Here is a 15,919-nt window from a genome sequence, read left to right as displayed (position 1 = left end):
GCCTGCCCGCACGCTCCTCCCCTCCCCCGCTCCCGTCACAAGCGCCCGCGCCGCGCGGGCGGGGCCGCCTCCCGGAGAGGCGGGGGACGGGGGACTCGGCGGCGCCCGTCTTCCCATTGGGGGAAGCCGGCGCGTGGCTCCGCCCATCTTAGCTCTCCTAGCTCTCTCATTGGATGGTACCGCGGGGCCAGTTGGAGCCCAACCTCCCCGGCTTATAGGCCAGTGAGAAAATGGTTGCTGGGCAGCTTGAAAGGGGCGCTGGCCAATAGGAAGACGGCCAGCTGGCGGGCGCAGTGCACGCAGCTCCCCCTTTTCTCCCCCTCTTTGCCGCTGCTGTGGGCGCTGCGGGCGGAGGGAAGGGCGGAGCGGAGGCTGCCGGGGCCTGGCGGGGGTGGCGCTCGCCTCCGCCTCCTCCCGGTCGGAGTCCCAGCCCCGCCGAAGGGAGCCCGGCCGGCTGGCTAGGGAGGGCACGGCAGGCTGCGAAGGAACGGGGGGTTTCCTCCGCTCCCAGGTGAGGCGCCGAGGAGGGCCGGGTCTGGCCGGAGCGGCGGCTCTGAGGGAGGCGCCGTGAGGGGGCGGGAGGGCAGCCCCCACCGTGCGGGCGTGCGGCTGGCGAGCCTGGGGGCAGGGAGACAGCAGGGCGCGGGGGGAGGGCAGCGACGGCCGCGGAGGGGCGGTGGGTCACGGCGGGCGGCCCAGGCAGGGGCAACCGGAACCCCCGAGGGTGCAGGGAGCCCTGCCGGCGGAGGGGAACAGGCCACGGAGGGCGGGTGCCTGGTGGAGCGGTGGGGAGACAGGTGGGGAGCGATGGCGGGAGGAGGGAGCGTGGGCACGGCGGGCCCTCAGGAGTTAACGGCTGGGTCCGAGGGTGCGGGAAAGGGGGGGCAGCGCGGCCGGGCCGGAGAGGCCGGCGCTCGGGGCGCCAGGAGCGGGGACTGCGGTGGAAGTTGTTAGCGCAGTTATAATTAGCCCGACCGGGGTCTCTGTTAAGCAGGGCGAGCAGGAAGGGGGAGGAGTGTAACTTTTCGCAGCTCGGGAAGCCCAAGGTTGTCTCTGGTTACTGCTGCCCGCTGCCGCGGGGGGAGGCGGGGCGGCCACGGCAGGAAGTACCGACGAGTCTCCTTCCACAAAGGCCAAATGGTGGCAGGCCCGGGGCGCTGGGGAACGGGGCGCTCGCCCGAGAGGCTGCGCGGGTGGGGGGGCGGCAGGAAAGAGGCTTCACCTGAGCCGCAGCTTTTTAATTCTGGCACTGGCGATCGCTGCGACTTGTGTGTTTGCTGCAGTTACGTTTTTAAAGGCGGGTTTCGTCTCAATAAACCTGTGTCAGCCTGAACTACAAGTAGTTGGATGAGACTAGAGGAGCAATAAGCTTGGTCTCTTAGGCATATCGTCAGTTTATCTCGCTAATAGATGCAGTTAATAAATTCTGCCCTAGTAGGCCTGGAATTTTTCAAACTATGTTGGAACAGTTCATTTCCAAAAACATAGGTAGGAGCCCTGTGCAGTAGTTTTCTGCTTAGTTTTTGATTCAGCTAGGGTTCTTTAGTTCAGGCAGTTCACTGCAATATGGAAAATACCATTAATATTGAAATTAATACTGTAATCTCGAATGTCTGAAGTGACCTGTGAACAGGTACTGGAAAACTTAAAGGGAAGATAGTGAAATAAAATGAAAGGAAAAAAAAATCTCCTGCACATATGATTCATAGTGATTTACAGCTACTGTATGTCTTCTGTATGTTTTTTTTAACTGATTATAAAACCTGAACCTAGTAGCCATACCTCCTTACTTATTCACTATGCTCATCCCAGTGTGAAATCATATAGGGAAGAATCATAATGTCAAGAGTTAATTTTGCAAAATTCCTTTAAGGTTTATAATCGATGAATTAAATTTGGTAACTTCTTGGACTTCAGCTCCTTCTAGCAAAAGATTACACTTCTGAAATACAATTGACAGTGTATTTTTTTTATCAAATACCTTTAGCTTTTTTTTAACTGAAGTGCTGAAATGTAGAACTTTTCAACATTTTAGTATAGTTGTCAGATTTTTTAGGATTCTTTAATGCTAGAAAGACTTTACATTCTAAAGCATTTACTCTTTTATATTCATTGTATAGAACATGCAGAGAATGTACACCTCCCCTTGTGACCTGGCAAATGCACTTCAGTGAACCTCAGTAGTGACCTTTTGTAGTCCTGCTGTTTCAAAGCAAATAGGTTATGAATTATCTATTTGTTTTTCTTTTTATTTACAAATAGCATGGATCTCCTTATGATAGAAGCCAATTTCTACAAGGAGGAGGGAGATACTAATGTTCTTATTGTTGTGAATTAGATTGGGCATTCATAGGTCATGGGCATTTTACTGCATCTTTACAGTTCTGAGATTCTATAAACTGGGGAGCCCTTCGCAAGCATCAGGCTATGAGCTGCTGTATAAGATGAACTGTATTAGTTTACTTGTCTGTCTGTCTAAATGGAAGACAGCCTTTTGATATGTATTATTTTAAACTTTGTAAAATAATGTATGAACTCTTGATCCTTGATTATGAAGGACTGCAGTTATCTGGATAAGTAGTCCTTGCTTTTGTGGTAAATTTGTGAAGTAATTGGTTTGCTGTATTTGGGGGAAGGTGTCTGTGTGTATGTATGTGTATTGTATGCACACAAGCATGTTAAATACAATCTAGACAGTAGGCTGTTAGCCTGTATAAGGGCTTTAATTGCTGAAATTAAAAGACACTTGATTCTCCAGGTGGAGTTGAGAACTCCAGAGCACTGATCATGCAATCCCTTCCACATCTCCTAACCTAGTTCATAGTTCACTGTCACTTCAGCCTTTTCACATTTCCCAGAGTTACCAGTGCCTTGAGCTAATCCATTATTTAATCCATGGGGTCTCTAGACAAACTGCCGGTGTTGCTTTATCAGAGTTTTAGTGAAAACAGTGCCACAATGAATATTGTATGCAGTCATAGGACATCCTGCCAGCGATCTTCTTGTATTGGTTTTGCATATGCTGAAAGTTAGGGAATTTAATAAAAATCTTAACTCCTTTTGCAGCCCGTAAATGTTGGGGGATAATTCTAAAAAGTACTTATTTGTAATTCATAGTATTGTCTCTCCTGATACGTGATTTCAGATATGATTACAACCCTAAATCAGTGTCTGGTTACCTGAAGAAGTATCAGTGCAAGTTCTTATCCTAAAGCCTAACACTTAAAGGATGAGCATTCTGTTATGTAGTATTAATTTATGAAAGATAATTTCCGAGTTTCATGTATTCATAGGTAAAACTATTAGGTGCTCTTATTTCAGTGTATTCATGAACTTCAGTTTTTCTTATTCAGTTTAGCTGTTTAATAGGATTTTGCACAAATAATTTAAGAAGTTGTTTTGGATTGTGTGCTTAATGTTTCTGGTTTAAAAAAAAATCGCATAGTAATGAAATACTCTGTTGTTTGTTTTGTTTTTCCCCTAAAGTCACATCATCCTACCTCGGTGGATGGCTTGGCCTCTTGAATAGTTCGAGACTCTTGGATGAACACACTTTATGCAAAATCTGGAATCTTCCTGTCTGGACTCCTTTCTGTTTTCTAAGGGTAATTACTTCTATGTTTTTATGAAATCTTATCTTCTTAGCACGTGTACTGATAATCAGCTGTAGATGTTATTTTTGTGGGTTAGAATGGTAAACTGAAAAATAATTCTGTCAGGGTATGTGATATAAAGTGAAATGCTTTACGCTTAGTGTATGCTCTTGGGTTTGAATATTTTTAATTTGCATTACTTTTTTTTCTTTATAACAAGGAAGTATTATATTGCAACAAATAATTTGATATTGCCAAAAGATCACATTTCTTGGAAATCTGTTAACTAAAGTCTCATTCTTGCAGTGAGATTCACTGTTCAACTGCTGAAATTGAGTGTTACAGTCTTGTGAGGAGAAGGCGCTTTGTATAGTGAATAAAAGTTCTATTCTGTTAGAGAAAATTTAAAGTGATTTGGTTATTGAAAATTATTTACCTAAATGTTCCATACAGAACACTAGAGGATATGCATGGTCCTCTATCAAGAAAACAGAGCTTTTTTTCTTAGTTGTTTCTACTGTTAATGGTCTGATTTTTCTGTTAAAGAACAGGCATACAAATTTGATGTAGTTAATTAAGCTATAATGTCTGTTATTGATGTATCTTTGTTTAGATCACTGTAACTCTAAAATACATGTCAGTGTTATGAAGGTGAATACATCCAGTATCTCTGTATTTGAAGTAAATAGATACTGTAAAGAAAATTCTTCAGTTGATCAGAACAAGCTATGAAGAGGTATCACATTTGCAGTTCTAATGATCATTTGTCTCTCCAGTGAGATACTTTGGTGGAACCCTGGTGGTTTGGTTCTTGTTGTTTGGATTCCTTTTTGTTCTCATTTAGTTACGGTTTAGTTTTACTATGGGAATTTCTAGATTTATTAACTCTTGATCTTGTGTTGGCCTCTGCTAACTACTGGTGATCCTTAGTTTAAATAATTCCGGGCCCTTCTTCCACTAAAATAAAGCCACCCAAAATTCTCCCCCTCCAAAAAAAATCTGCTAAATGTACTCTCATTTGAAATATACACCTGTGAGCTTTCTTTGTAAATGTGGAACTAAAGCCACAAATGTAGAGGGGGAGAGGAAGAAGAGTGACAGTGGTTTAGTTTGTTTTCTTTTAAGGATAGAAGTTTTTCTCTACTTAACACTGCAACTGCCTCAGCAACCTTCTATATTAGCCTCTAGTGACAGAGATCAGCTGCTGAGAGTATTTTTTTTTCTGTTGTAAACAGCCCAGATCCACTTGTTTTAGCTTGTGGAAGGTGCATTGCCTAACGAGTTTCTTCTCCTGAGTGAAATGTTGTGCTCTCAAACTTAGCTGCAATAGTTTGTAAAGCAAGTGTCTTACCAGTGCTCTATAGAATGAAATGGGAGTAAGCAACCTGGGAAGATGTCCTTTAACTGCAGGAATTTTCTAGAACCCTTTAGACATAACATAAACAGATTGCGTATGGGGGGGTTCAAACTACCTTTTAAATCAAGGCGAAACTCCCAAGAGCTTTGTAAACATCATTTCAGCTCCTAAAATATTACTGTATGATACCTATTTATTCTCTGCTTCCACAAATAGTGAAGTGACAGTGGGTAGGTTATGAATTCTAGACTAATTCTGTGCTACTCAGTCTTCCTCTCATTCCTTTCCTCTGCTTAATGAATACTGTTCAACCTGCTCTTTATTTTCAAAATGTGGGAAAGGATATTAGGTACATCTGTGGGCTTGGCTATTTTCTGTGTGGTTTTAGGGTTTGGATTTTGGAGGTTGGGGGGGAGTGTTGTTTGGTTGGGGTTTGTTTAAGTCTGAACAGTAGCATATCTTGGTTCTGTGTTCCATTTGCTTTAGTAGTAACAGACTTAGGTGTATTACAGGTCAGGATTTGGTGACTAAAATGTTGATGTTACTTATGCCCTTTGAGCAGTTCTTCTCTGGTCATTTCTAACTCCTGTAAAGAAATTGTTACATAGGAGTTTAGGTATGGGAGTAAACTGGTAGGACTGCACTCCTCCCTGAATGCACGCTTTTAGCCACTTGTGCCGTCTCCAGGAGTTACTCATCTTGGCTAAACTGGGGCAGGGCTGAGGGCAGGTGGGGAGGCAGTGGACTTAAATACATTTTTATGTATTTTAAAGTGTCTTCAGATCTAAATTACTTTTTCACTTGGGTGTTCTAAGGTGTTTAATCCTCCTTCCCTTGCTTCCTTTTAATTTTTGCTAACAGCCAAGATGTGATGTTATGGGCCTCTCCAACACTTGCTGAGGACAACAGATCAGATACCCTGTTCTGTGTAGTCTGACAGCTTACTGTGTTGCGTAAGTTGTGTTTAAGTGATCAGTGTTAAGTCCAGATGGGAGGAAGGGATTTACTTTCTGTCTGTTAACTGTACTTTCAGCCTTACCTTTTCTTCTGCAGCTTCTTATACATGGAATACTAGTCAAGAGCCAGTCCACCACTTAATTCAAACTACAAATGAAGTTGTGTTGCCAAATCTAAAATGTATGTCAGGTGGGGGAAAGATTATAATTAAAAATAGTATGTGGTGTACATAAAATAATTCTGGGAAATAACCATAACTGTAGGGATGTTTCCTTTGGATAGATGCGTGCTTGTGAAATGTGCATTGATGGAAAGATGGGAGAGCAGGAAATCAGATTATCAGCTTCAGTCAGTCACTAACACTAGTTTACAATCCAGAGAGACTTATATCTGTTTTTACTGTTACATGCTTTCTACAGTTAGGAGCCAAAGGAGGCTTTGAAAGGCAGTTAGCCAAATGACAATAGCTATGAGTCTCTAATTTTGATTTTAATACATAAGTTGCATTACTGAAAACAAGACAGTTTTCAATCATGAGGTGCTTATACCTATTAAAATCTGATATTTCTGTCTTATGAGAAAAAGTAATTTTTCACTTTGAGACAGTTTGAGGCTGAAAAATGCAACACTGGCGGTATGAAAAGGATCAAGCAAGTCTGAATTTAATATCATCATTAAAAAAAAAGGACAGAAGGAACCACTATTGGTGAAATTATTTTGACCTACGTGGTCCAGGCCAAGTATTTTATTCTTTAATGGTAAATTAAAAATTCTTCTATAGTTGACCATAGTGCTCTTTTGTGCATGGAAAGTTCGTGTTCAGACAATACTGTGGCAGTCATATTTTATGTACTCATGTTTTTGAGGCTTTTCTCTGCAGAAAGTTAAAGCTCTGTGTGGTTCTGAGTTCTAAACATTGTTTAACTTGCTCTTAAAACCTTTTTTGGAAGGTGAGGAAGAGGAAATTAAGCAGTAGTTTGCCCAGACAGAAGTAATTGAGGGTTTTCACATGCAGTGTTCTTCTTTGTGACTGTTTCCAGCTGTACTTCTTAACCATGTGTCGGTGGCAGCTGCACTGCACTATCAGACCCTGTGACAGATGGAGCTGTGTTTTTCCTGTGAAATGGTGGCATGAGTCCTGCATTGTCCACAACACATAGCAATGTGAAATTTTCTTGGTAGCCTGGAATGTTTCTTCTGAGTAGCTGTGCGCTTTGACCAGGCCTGTCTGCGTGGTGTTCTGTGTGGATTTGCCAGCCATGGACGTGCCTCTTCCCTCCAAGTTTTTTCAAGCTCTGGTACAGTGTAGGATTACAGTGCATGGGATGCTTCCTCGCATCTTAACAGGGAGGAGTTTCTTTGAAATGTCTTCCATGGATCTGGAAGGAACTGAGGAACATACTGTCAGGGGCAGAATTTCTGCGTAGACTCCTTTGTAGTTCAGTGACATGGATGGAGAGTTTAGTATTCCAGAACACTGAGTTTACTTTGCTTATATCTGCAAAGTAATTTTAATTAAAAAAAGCATTCTGTCATAAGTGGTCTATGTTGGTTTGCATTACTATGAGAGAAGACGAAAAAATGCCAGAAATAAATTACTGAGTTGTGTTCTTCATTGTTCTTGTCTTTTTCCATCACAAAAGATTCTAAAATAGAACACGTGAGCTCAAAATAATAGGTTGTTGAACTTTAAAGAAAAGTTCAAGAGAAGGGTGACTTAGAGCTTGCCTCTTTCTCTATTGTGTAGACCTCACATTTGAAGTTGGCATAAACTTTGATTTTTTTTCAGTTTATTTACTTACAAATCACAGAGTTATCAGATTGGCACATTCCAAAAATCCTGTTACTTGATTCAATTTCTGAGGTCTCAGTAGGTTTCTGGAATTAGACTGGGGTAAGGAGAGTGCAGTTTCTAGATACGCTTTGTGTTTTAGTTTGCCCAACTTACACTTCTTTGAACAGACAACTGTGCAGCAGTCACTCAGTAATACAGGATTGTCTGGGGATGGTAGCATGGATTTTTATGTGGACTTCAATTTGTTTTCCTTATTACCAAAAATTGAAGTGGAGGGAGCACTGCATAATCAAGTAATGTGACCAACATCTTATATTGCAAAGTAATGCTCAAAAGAGAGCATTTGACTGCTTTGTGAATTTTGGGTTTGGGATGTGTGTGTTAATACACAATGCTACAGAAGGGCAAGTTATTTAGAAAATACGGAGTAGTTTGTTAAGGCTATGATCCTGTCAGAAATTTTTATGCTAGAAAGTAAAGTGAAAGGCCTGATAAAATGTAGATTAGCTGGTAACAAAGGGGCTTTGTGTCTTTTGTAGGTCAGCAGCTGAGTGTGTTTGACAAGAACTGAAATATGATGTCTCCTGTAGCAACCATTACACTAGTAATTTTTAAATCCACTGTACCAGTGGTACTCTGGTTTTCATTAGTCTTTTCCAAGTTTATGCATGACCTCTGAAGTCATCTAGCTTCTGGACGGAGACTTACAGATCCTTGTAATTAGGCAGAAATCATACTAAACATGCAGAATTTCTAAAACATAAGATAGGAGTATTTTTGTGTATTTTTAAAAAGTAACAAAATATTTGACACCTAGAAAGTGGGGAGCCTGTTAAGTGGAAACACTTGAAGTTGGAGTAAATAATGTTTCTTGCAGTTTGTTTTTAAGCTCAGAGTGCTGCCGTGCTCAGGCTTTGTTACCTCTTTCTAGAATGCTCTGAGACAAATTTTATGAAGGAAATTGGAGGAATGAAAAGGAGAGCGTCTGTGTATCTGAACATGAAATACTTACTCTAATTATTCTGTTGTATGAATTTAAAAGTTAAACATTACACTTTAAGTTGTTTTTGTGAAATTATATATCCTTGTATATGATAGTTTGCTTGCTCGTTAAGCATGCTTACAGAATTTAAATACTAGCGTGTTTCTGAGATGCTAGAAGTTAAAGTTATTTATATAATTCGAATAGATAAGTCTAGTATTTCCTGTGTGTCTAACGGAGTGTAAATACATATTTTAAAATGTTAAAGGCAGTAAACTGTCAAAACCAAGCATTCTGCATGTATAAAATGACAGAATTACTGTTCCCTGTATGATCTTAGTTTAATTCCCTTGTGAGTGTGAATTTTGATCTGCTTTCATTAGTTAGTGGAGAGGAAAATAAAAAAACAAAAAGCAACAAACAAACACAAAAACTAGTGTGCGGTGTATGGGAAGGATGGTGCTTAGTGAACAAACAGCCTTTTTGATGTATATTTTTATTCTTCATAGTGATGGTATGGGGTAATGCCTTACGTAGTACACAACATTTAAATGCTACTTAACATGGAGAATTTTTTCTAGTGAGTTTTTAATGATTTGCAGACTCTAGTTGTCTTCATGATATAAGTTGATATATTTAGCAACAGTTTTACTGTAAAGGCTTTCATAATTGTGATTTTTCCATAGATTGTGTCTAAAATTATCAGTTGCTGACAGTGTTGTCAATAGTTTGATGCCTCACACACACACACACCCCCAAATACTTTTTATTATTAGATTTAATGTCTGAACTTTGTATCCAGATTTATTTCGATTTTGCTTGTAATTGAGTGCTCAGTACTGTCTGGTTCTATTTGCTCAAAGCAGGGTGCTGGAATGGGAGGCAATACATAACTGTGGGAAGATTACTTAGGTGAATAGGCACACCACATCCAGACACCATTTTTTAACAGAGATTCATCTGGTGCTGTGGCAGTTTAGCAAAAAAACTTTGGGGTAAAACAGACTTCCAAAGTTAAATTGCAGCACTGATAAAATTAAAAGTAATTAAAAGGTTTTTGTTGTTGTGTTTAAAGTGAACATGTTAGTAAACTGAGCTGTAGGCCAAATGACTACCTGTTACATAAAAGTGACAAATTTTAGTTCATCCTGGTATGTCCCTAAAAAACAAAGTGGGTATGATCAAGAAGTATTAAACTTCTCTAGCAGCTGTGTTTTCCTCTGTGTCTCACAGAGAGGAATGCACTGTTTGCTTACTTTCTGTTCCTCCAGAGGAGCTGAGTTCTTCAGCAGTCTTGTCTAGGCAGGTGGATGTAGCCATGGAGCCCTGCAGTGCTTCTTGCAAACCTGGAGAAATCCCAAAAGTAAAAGAGGCTTTATCCTGCTGCCATCTCCTTGTCCCCAAAAGTCTAGTGACAGACTGGCAGCTGCGGCCATCAGCTGAGCTGTTGCTGGCAGTGTCCAGTGTGCACATGAAAGGGGAGCTGGGAGGCCCTCTGCAGCGTGCAGGATCCGGGTCATTGTGTATGAACGACCAGCCCTTAATCTGCCACTGGGTGTCTATGATTGCTTAATTTTTTTTTAATTGTTTGAGGGTGAGGTGTGTATATTCCATGGACACATCAAGATCTGTGTAACCGAGACTTTCCCAGTGTTTCCTGTGCATGGTATACTCCTTTTCTGTGTTCGTACAAGTGATTGTATGGTGCTTGTCCCTAATAAAACACTTTGTATTTTGAATGGTAATTGCAAAGTATCCAAGCATGCATTTGTTTGGATCACATGTATTTTAGGTGTGCATGCCTACAGTTTTTTTGTACCACAGTGTTCTATCATATTTCAATGGAAAAGCACACAAAGTAGACTGAAGACAACTTTTTCTTCTAGTGATTTACCAGAATTGGTCACATTTAAAATGCCATCTGATAGCCTCCTGTTGGATGTCCCTCATGTTAAGTCAGTAGCAGGTTGTGAACCAGCAGCTGTGAGCACTGATCATCATTCTATGAGCTTGGTGGCGCAGCCAGATTTCCTCCTACTTTTTAGCTAAACTACTAAGCTGTGGAATGGATATAAAGATCCTGTGGGGGGCCCTTTTGTTGGACTAGCTGGGTGGTTCAACTGTAGTAAACCAACTTAGGTCACCAAAGAAGAGGGAGAGAAATGAGTTCTATAGAGAGTTCTTAGAGACACTGAGCAAGATATTAAGAATACACTAATAATGAGATAAAAATGGGTGTTGAAATTGGCTTTAAAATATTACCTACTGTACCCAGTAACAAATATTAAAATGAAGACATTGATATATTCTGCATAGTTATTACAATCCTTAGTATAAGCATCTATTTTACTTCATGTGGACATTCAGATATTTCTCATTAATTCATTTTTGTATGCTATATATTTTAAATGGATAAGAGGCTAAAAAGCTCACCTATTAAAGATTTGAAATAATTAAATTCATATTCTCAGTGTTAAAAGTAAACCTTAAACCAAAACTGAGAAGTATATAGCTTTTTTAAAAAGTTACAATATTTTTTAATCTTTTCTGTTTTAAAAAAATGTTGTGAAACAACTGAGCTGGAGAAGGCATCTTCTCGAGGAAAGTAGTATCTCATTGTAGGATTTTATTCTGTCATTCAGTGTTCTGTGGAATTAGAGTCTAAGGTAACCAATACATTGTATGCTACAGACTTATCAAAAGTGTCTGTTGAAATCTTACAGTGGAAGTGATAGTCTTGCCCAAGGTTAATTCATAATTTCTCTCTTTCAGGTTCATGTTGGGGAGAGGTCTAAAACGCAAGCTGAGTGATTATGAGGAGAACATGGCTGGTCTCTCGAGTGCCTTTGATTCCAGTCGAAATCTGCCATATCCGCTTAAGAGGCAGTTGGTGCTTAATATGTGCCTCACCAAGTTACAGACGTACAAAATGCTGGTGGAACCAAACTTGCACCGCTCTGTCCTCATAGCCAACACAGTACGGCAAATTCAAGAGGAAATGCGACAAGAGAGTAATCAGCCGGTTAATGTCTGCCCTGGCATTGCTCCCAGTTCTCACAGCTACACAGGGTTGGAGTCACCTGGGATTTCTCTTCAGTTGCCTTCAGGTATTAGTCAGCAAGAGTCTAACTGTTGCGACTTGCGGTCTGTAGAAGATCCAATTGAAAACAGCCTGCTGATAGTTTCAGATGATGATATGTCGTCTGCCATTTCATCTATTCTGAAGGATTTAGACTTTGTAGAAGATATAAGCCCACCTACTTGTCTGGTTCCTACTGGAGATGACCAGCCAAAATTTCCAGAAAATACCGGTCTAAAACTAGAAGATGATAGACAGGATTTGAAGGGAGCTGAATGCGTGTTTGGTTCCTTTGAGATTTCAAATTCAACTAGTTACTTGAAGGATTTGGCAATAGATGACATTTTTGAAGATATTGACACTTCAATGTATGATTCAGACTTCTGTTGCCCCCCGCTAATGCCGCCCAGACCACCATCTCTTGCTACAGAAGAACCATTGAAAACCTTTCCATCCTGTAATTCTTCTTCAGCAAGCAACATTCAGATATGTAGAGCGGATCTGAGTGAGTTGGACCACATCATGGAAATTCTGGTTGGATCCTGATACTTGTTTTACCCAAAGATACTTTTTAGCTGCCGCTTTTATTTGGTTTCAGGATAAAAGCCACTGGAAAAGTTGTAAAGAATTCTTTAAAACACAAGCTAAAAATAATTGGTCTGTAGTGGGATTTTCTAAATAATTCCAAAACTTATAAACCAAAAAAGTGGCAGATTTTTTTTTAAGAAAAATATTTATTTATCAGAACTGTGCAATCATCTTTTTCCTTCCAGGGTGTATGTGGAACAATAGGCACATACGCTTATCACCCTTCATGCCTCTTTCAATAAACTTTTTTATGTGCAATTTTTAATTTGTCAGAAGAATTTACATGAAAAACAAATTTCATATGAGATGATCTTTTACAAAGCCTCCACTTTATTTTTAATATCAGAGTCTATGCCAGGTTGGGATACGTCAAGTTACATAGTTGGATTGCATGGATTGCAGACACATTACTAGAGATGGGTATATTTTAAAAATGAGACACGCTTTGCTTTCCTTTGGTCAGAAAAGCAGATCAAGACGCTCGTCAACAGAGTCTCTTGCATTTTCTAAAGCATTCAGAACTATTTATTTTTGTAAATTTTATAGTCTTTCTACATTTTACTACGTTATTTCATCATAGTTCAAATATAATGGACTTCTAGTTGGATGTGTTTAGCACTACCTCTGAGCTGAAATGCTTTAACTCTTTCCAGTGCTTCGTCTAAGACTGCAGATCTTTTTGTTTCCTTTTTTGTTTTTTTTTTTTTTTTTTTCTGGGGGAAAGTACTTCTAACTCATTAAGCTGATCCTTTGACAGTGACCTAGCTGATTTGTGAAATCAAGGGTATTCAATGTTTAAAAACTTTAAGTATTTACAAATGTAATTTATATGTAGATTGTGCAATTTAACATTTTTTCTGTCAGTATTATGTGCTTAGATTTTGGATAATCTTGGCATTCTTTAAAACTTACTATGTACAGGTAGCTTTATAATCTGTTTTGGAAAACACTGTCCTTCAACCCTGCTTTCACTACAAAGTCTAAGATGATTTTTATGTGCAATATTATTTTAAAAGACACACATTAGTGTACCTGGCGTTGTAGAAAGAAATGTTTCAGACTTTAAACTTCTAGCACCTTTGGAGGATACTCAAGCGAATCAACATTTCTGTATCCTTCAAGAAACAAAGCTGAGAACACCTCTTACTACACCAGTGCTCACTGTTTGTAATACTCCTGAGATACTCCTTGTTGCGTGGTGAGTCAGTGCTGATGACGCAGTCCCGGCGTGCAGCTGTGTCCCTGGTCTTGGGGGCTCTGTGTCCCTGGGCCTTTGGCAGCACCGGGGCTTTGGCAGCGCCGTGGTGGGCGGTGGTTGCTGCCGTGGAAAGGGGTGTGTGTGTAAGTGCACACAAGTGCGCTCTTTAACTGAGGAGGAGATTTGCAGTGAGAACTACTTTTCCGTAAGACAGTTCGGATACTGTGTTTCAGCTTGAACTGAGGTCTGTATTGATCCTTGTTATTGTCTTCTGAACTACACACTTGCACATTAGGTTTTGTGGGGTTTTTTAATTATTTTTTAATTATAAAACTTTTACTGCAGCACCTGTCTTGTAAGAAATTTGCAGTTGTAAGAGCTTTGCTTTGGTTTGTTGGGTTTTTTTGGTTGTTTTTTTGTTGTTCTGCTGAGACTTTTCATGAATGGAGCATCGGCAGAGGAAAAAAAAAAATGTTGCCTGTGTGTTGCATCTCACAGAAGTTGAAATCCTGGCCCTATTGAAGGGGCCAGGGTGTCACCTACTATTTCTAGTCTTAACTGACGCTGTGGCACATCTACCTTGTGCAAAGGTCTCCATTTTTTACTGTGACTATTTTGGTTAACAGCTGCCGATACAATTTGGTATTCCAAACCAATGGAGAACCAGTTCAGGTCACGTCCTCACAGCCATCTGGGTTGTTTAGCAACCGAAGGGTATAAATGTATTTATATGCATATAATGTATTGATTCTAATATAAAACTTCTGATCTAAAGTATTTTGAATTGCTGGATAAAGGGATTTGTTTGAAGAGTGTATAAATAGTTCTTGAAGAGGTACAGCTTTGGAATGTACACAGATTGTGCATTGTGTATAGACTACTCTGGCTTTTCCTCAGCCTCTACTTTTGTATTGAAGATATGATTGAATAAATCCTTGAAATATTAAGGGCCTTCTGCACTGTGATGAAGCAGAGTTGTGGTTAAAAATGTCTTTAAATTCAGTGATGAGGAATAAAATTTAAAAATGCATCTAATTTCCTTTTGCATTTGAAAATATGTTACTATGCAGTAAAGATATTTTGGTATGAAAATTGTATCACGTAGCAAATAGTGAACACTTAATAAATCCACTCACCTTGCAGCCTGTACAGAGACATTGAAGAAGACAACTTGCTTTTCAGCATTTACATGCTAAAGATTTTTGTATACTTCAGAAAAAGATTAAATTGTTGGTAGATGTTTTATCAACAATTCAAAATGCAATTTTTGTTCAGGAGCTTGCTATGCAGCTCTGTTTGGTTGCTTGCATCACAGTGCCAAGACCATAAGCTGGTATGTAATGCAGTTTGGTTATGTATGGAATTATGTGCAAAGGGAAGATTAATTTTAAATATGCACAAACTAATTTTAAAATCCTTCCATGTAAAATGAAGTTAGAGGCTAGTTGTGGACCTATTTATTGTATGTTTGGAAATAAAAGCCACAGTTTTGCAGTTTAACCATTTCTATTTTGAAACCTTCAGTATTTAAAAACAAAACAAAAATTTCAATACCATGCCACCCTTCCTTTGGTATTTTACTTGCAAAGATGTGTTTCTTAGGTGCTTGCTTTTATACCTTCTTTTTTCTTCCTTTCTCCCTGGAAATACTGAATACCTTACATTACTTTGTGTATCCCCTTTGTGCATCCCGTCCCCACAAAACAAGGGTTGGCCCATGGAGCCAGTGTGGGCGGATTCCTGTTGTGACCAGGTGACACATGTCACGTAGCACTTGGCTGTGCTGTTTTTTCTGTCTCGCCTGCCCTGTGTGGTCTTCCCAGCCCATGCAGTTCCTGGTGTTGCTTCAGGGGTTGCCAAGCTTGAAAGAAACTGTCAGACACAAGTGTGCTTGGTGTACATGTTGTTGGGCATTTGTATGCTTGTCAATCTGAGACAAAAACACTGCTGCTCAGTGCTAGTGCAAAGTAGTTTGCGCATCTGTGCTAAAACAAATTGCACTAGCAACTTCAGGTTCAGAGGTCTCCAGTCCTCTTCCAGTTGTGGACCTCTAAAATGAGATCCTGACTCTTCTGCAGTGAACTTCATTTTATTGACAAAGCTGCATTTGCTGCTACTTACAGATGAGGAATTCTTCCTGCCTTTTGTCCTGGGCCCTGCTGACCACAGCTGGAAAAGCAAAGGTCTAGAAGTAACTTCTTCCCAGGAACCTGTCCTTGGCTGCGAAGTGGTTGCCATCATGTCGTGAGCCCTCTGGCCGCATTACTGGAGCAGGACACTGTTGATAGACACTGCACAGATGGGCCTTGGAGTTCAGCAATACAAAACGCTGCATGTGAGGAGGGCAGGTCTTTTAAGAAAATGTTTTTA

The 15,919-nt window shown here is 40.2% G+C and overlaps 1 protein-coding gene across 1 annotated transcript; it reads left to right on the top strand.

Annotated features, from left to right (window-relative positions):
• Positions 1-320: 320 nt before the first annotated feature.
• LOC136102715 (SERTA domain-containing protein 2-like) lies at positions 321-15,049 on the top strand. The gene is made up of 3 exons (XM_065840035.2): positions 321-511; positions 3,487-3,605; positions 11,457-15,049. Exon 3 carries the CDS (start codon positions 11,461-11,463, stop codon positions 12,307-12,309), a length of 849 nt encoding a protein of 282 aa, XP_065696107.1. The 5' UTR covers positions 321-511; positions 3,487-3,605; positions 11,457-11,460; the 3' UTR covers positions 12,310-15,049.
• The last annotated feature ends 870 nt before the right edge of the window (positions 15,050-15,919 follow it).

This window comes from Patagioenas fasciata, chromosome 5 (genome assembly GCF_037038585.1).
Source record: "Patagioenas fasciata isolate bPatFas1 chromosome 5, bPatFas1.hap1, whole genome shotgun sequence".
Classification (NCBI taxonomy): domain Eukaryota; kingdom Metazoa; phylum Chordata; class Aves; order Columbiformes; family Columbidae; genus Patagioenas; species Patagioenas fasciata.
The sequence above is the reverse complement of the archived record's forward strand: the minus strand, read 5'-3'. Positions and strand labels throughout refer to the sequence as shown.

What these genes read in the sequence shown, in the direction of transcription:
- LOC136102715 (XM_065840035.2), top strand. Translation starts at nt 11,461, where the DNA reads ATGTTGGGGAGAGGTCTAAAACGCAAGCTGAGTGATTATGAGGAGAAC.